The sequence below is a fragment of the Octopus bimaculoides genome, chromosome 13 (genome assembly GCF_001194135.2).
Source record: "Octopus bimaculoides isolate UCB-OBI-ISO-001 chromosome 13, ASM119413v2, whole genome shotgun sequence".
Lineage (NCBI taxonomy): Eukaryota > Metazoa > Mollusca > Cephalopoda > Octopoda > Octopodidae > Octopus > Octopus bimaculoides.
This window is the reverse complement of record NC_068993.1, coordinates 53,468,162-53,469,064: the sequence shown is the minus strand read 5'-3', so window position 1 is coordinate 53,469,064 and position 903 is coordinate 53,468,162. Positions and strand designations below refer to the sequence as shown.

Sequence of the window (903 nt, the reverse complement as noted above, 5' to 3'; positions counted from 1 at the left end):
TATATATATATATATATATATCTGTAAATATAGTATGTAAATATAATATGCACATAAGAGATGGCAACGTGGGTTTCTGCCCCGACATCCGAAACTCAGAGTTTTATCAAGGCTACCGAATAATTGTTACATATCATATTTACAGATAAATTCCTCTATTTACATAATATCGAGGTCTCTTTCATTCTTTTATTGTCATACCAAATCTATCAATATATATATATATATATATATATATATATCTTTTATGCATAACTTATTTTAGTCATTAGATTGCAGCCATGCCTTAAAGGGTGTAGTTGGACAAATCAACCTAAAGTACAAAAATCATAATATTCAACAATACATAATATACACACAGCAACATACACATACACACATAAATATACACACATATACTAACATATATATGATACATAAATATAACATACAGATACATGCAATCATATACCCAACATTTATATATATATAAACATATATATATATATATATATATACTTAACATATATACATACATATTGGTTGTGAGCTCCCTGCTGTGTATGATCATTTTTTGTGCTCCCTTCGTCTTTTCTTCTGAAGAGATAGTGCCTTCCCGTCATGGGATCTGAGGAGGTGGCTTTTTAAGGCCCGCTGCTGACCTGCAAGTTCTACTGGAAATTCCGCAAGCGTTTGGCACCACCATACATCTTTCTTGATTATCACTGTTATGTAACATGTTAACATGTCTCGTTAAACCTGACTTTGACCGTTGAAATTGATTACAGGTTCCCCACTTGAAAATGCTTATCTGTATAGCATGATTCAAAGTGATTAATGAATCCAACTATACACAACAAGATACTATAATAAATGTACTATATATATATATATATATATATATATATATATATATATATATAT

General features: G+C 29.5%; 1 protein-coding gene across 1 annotated transcript in view; it reads right to left on the bottom strand.

Moving 5' to 3' along the window:
* Positions 1-699, bottom strand: part of LOC106867559 (motile sperm domain-containing protein 2) — a 71,221-nt gene extending 70,522 nt beyond the window's left edge. Inside the window, exon 1 of the mRNA XM_052972259.1 lies at positions 516-699. Within this exon, the coding sequence (XP_052828219.1) occupies positions 516-602 (87 nt within the window). The 5' untranslated portion in view covers positions 603-699. The remainder of the gene's footprint in view (positions 1-515) is intronic.
* Between the last annotated feature and the right edge of the window lie 204 nt (positions 700-903).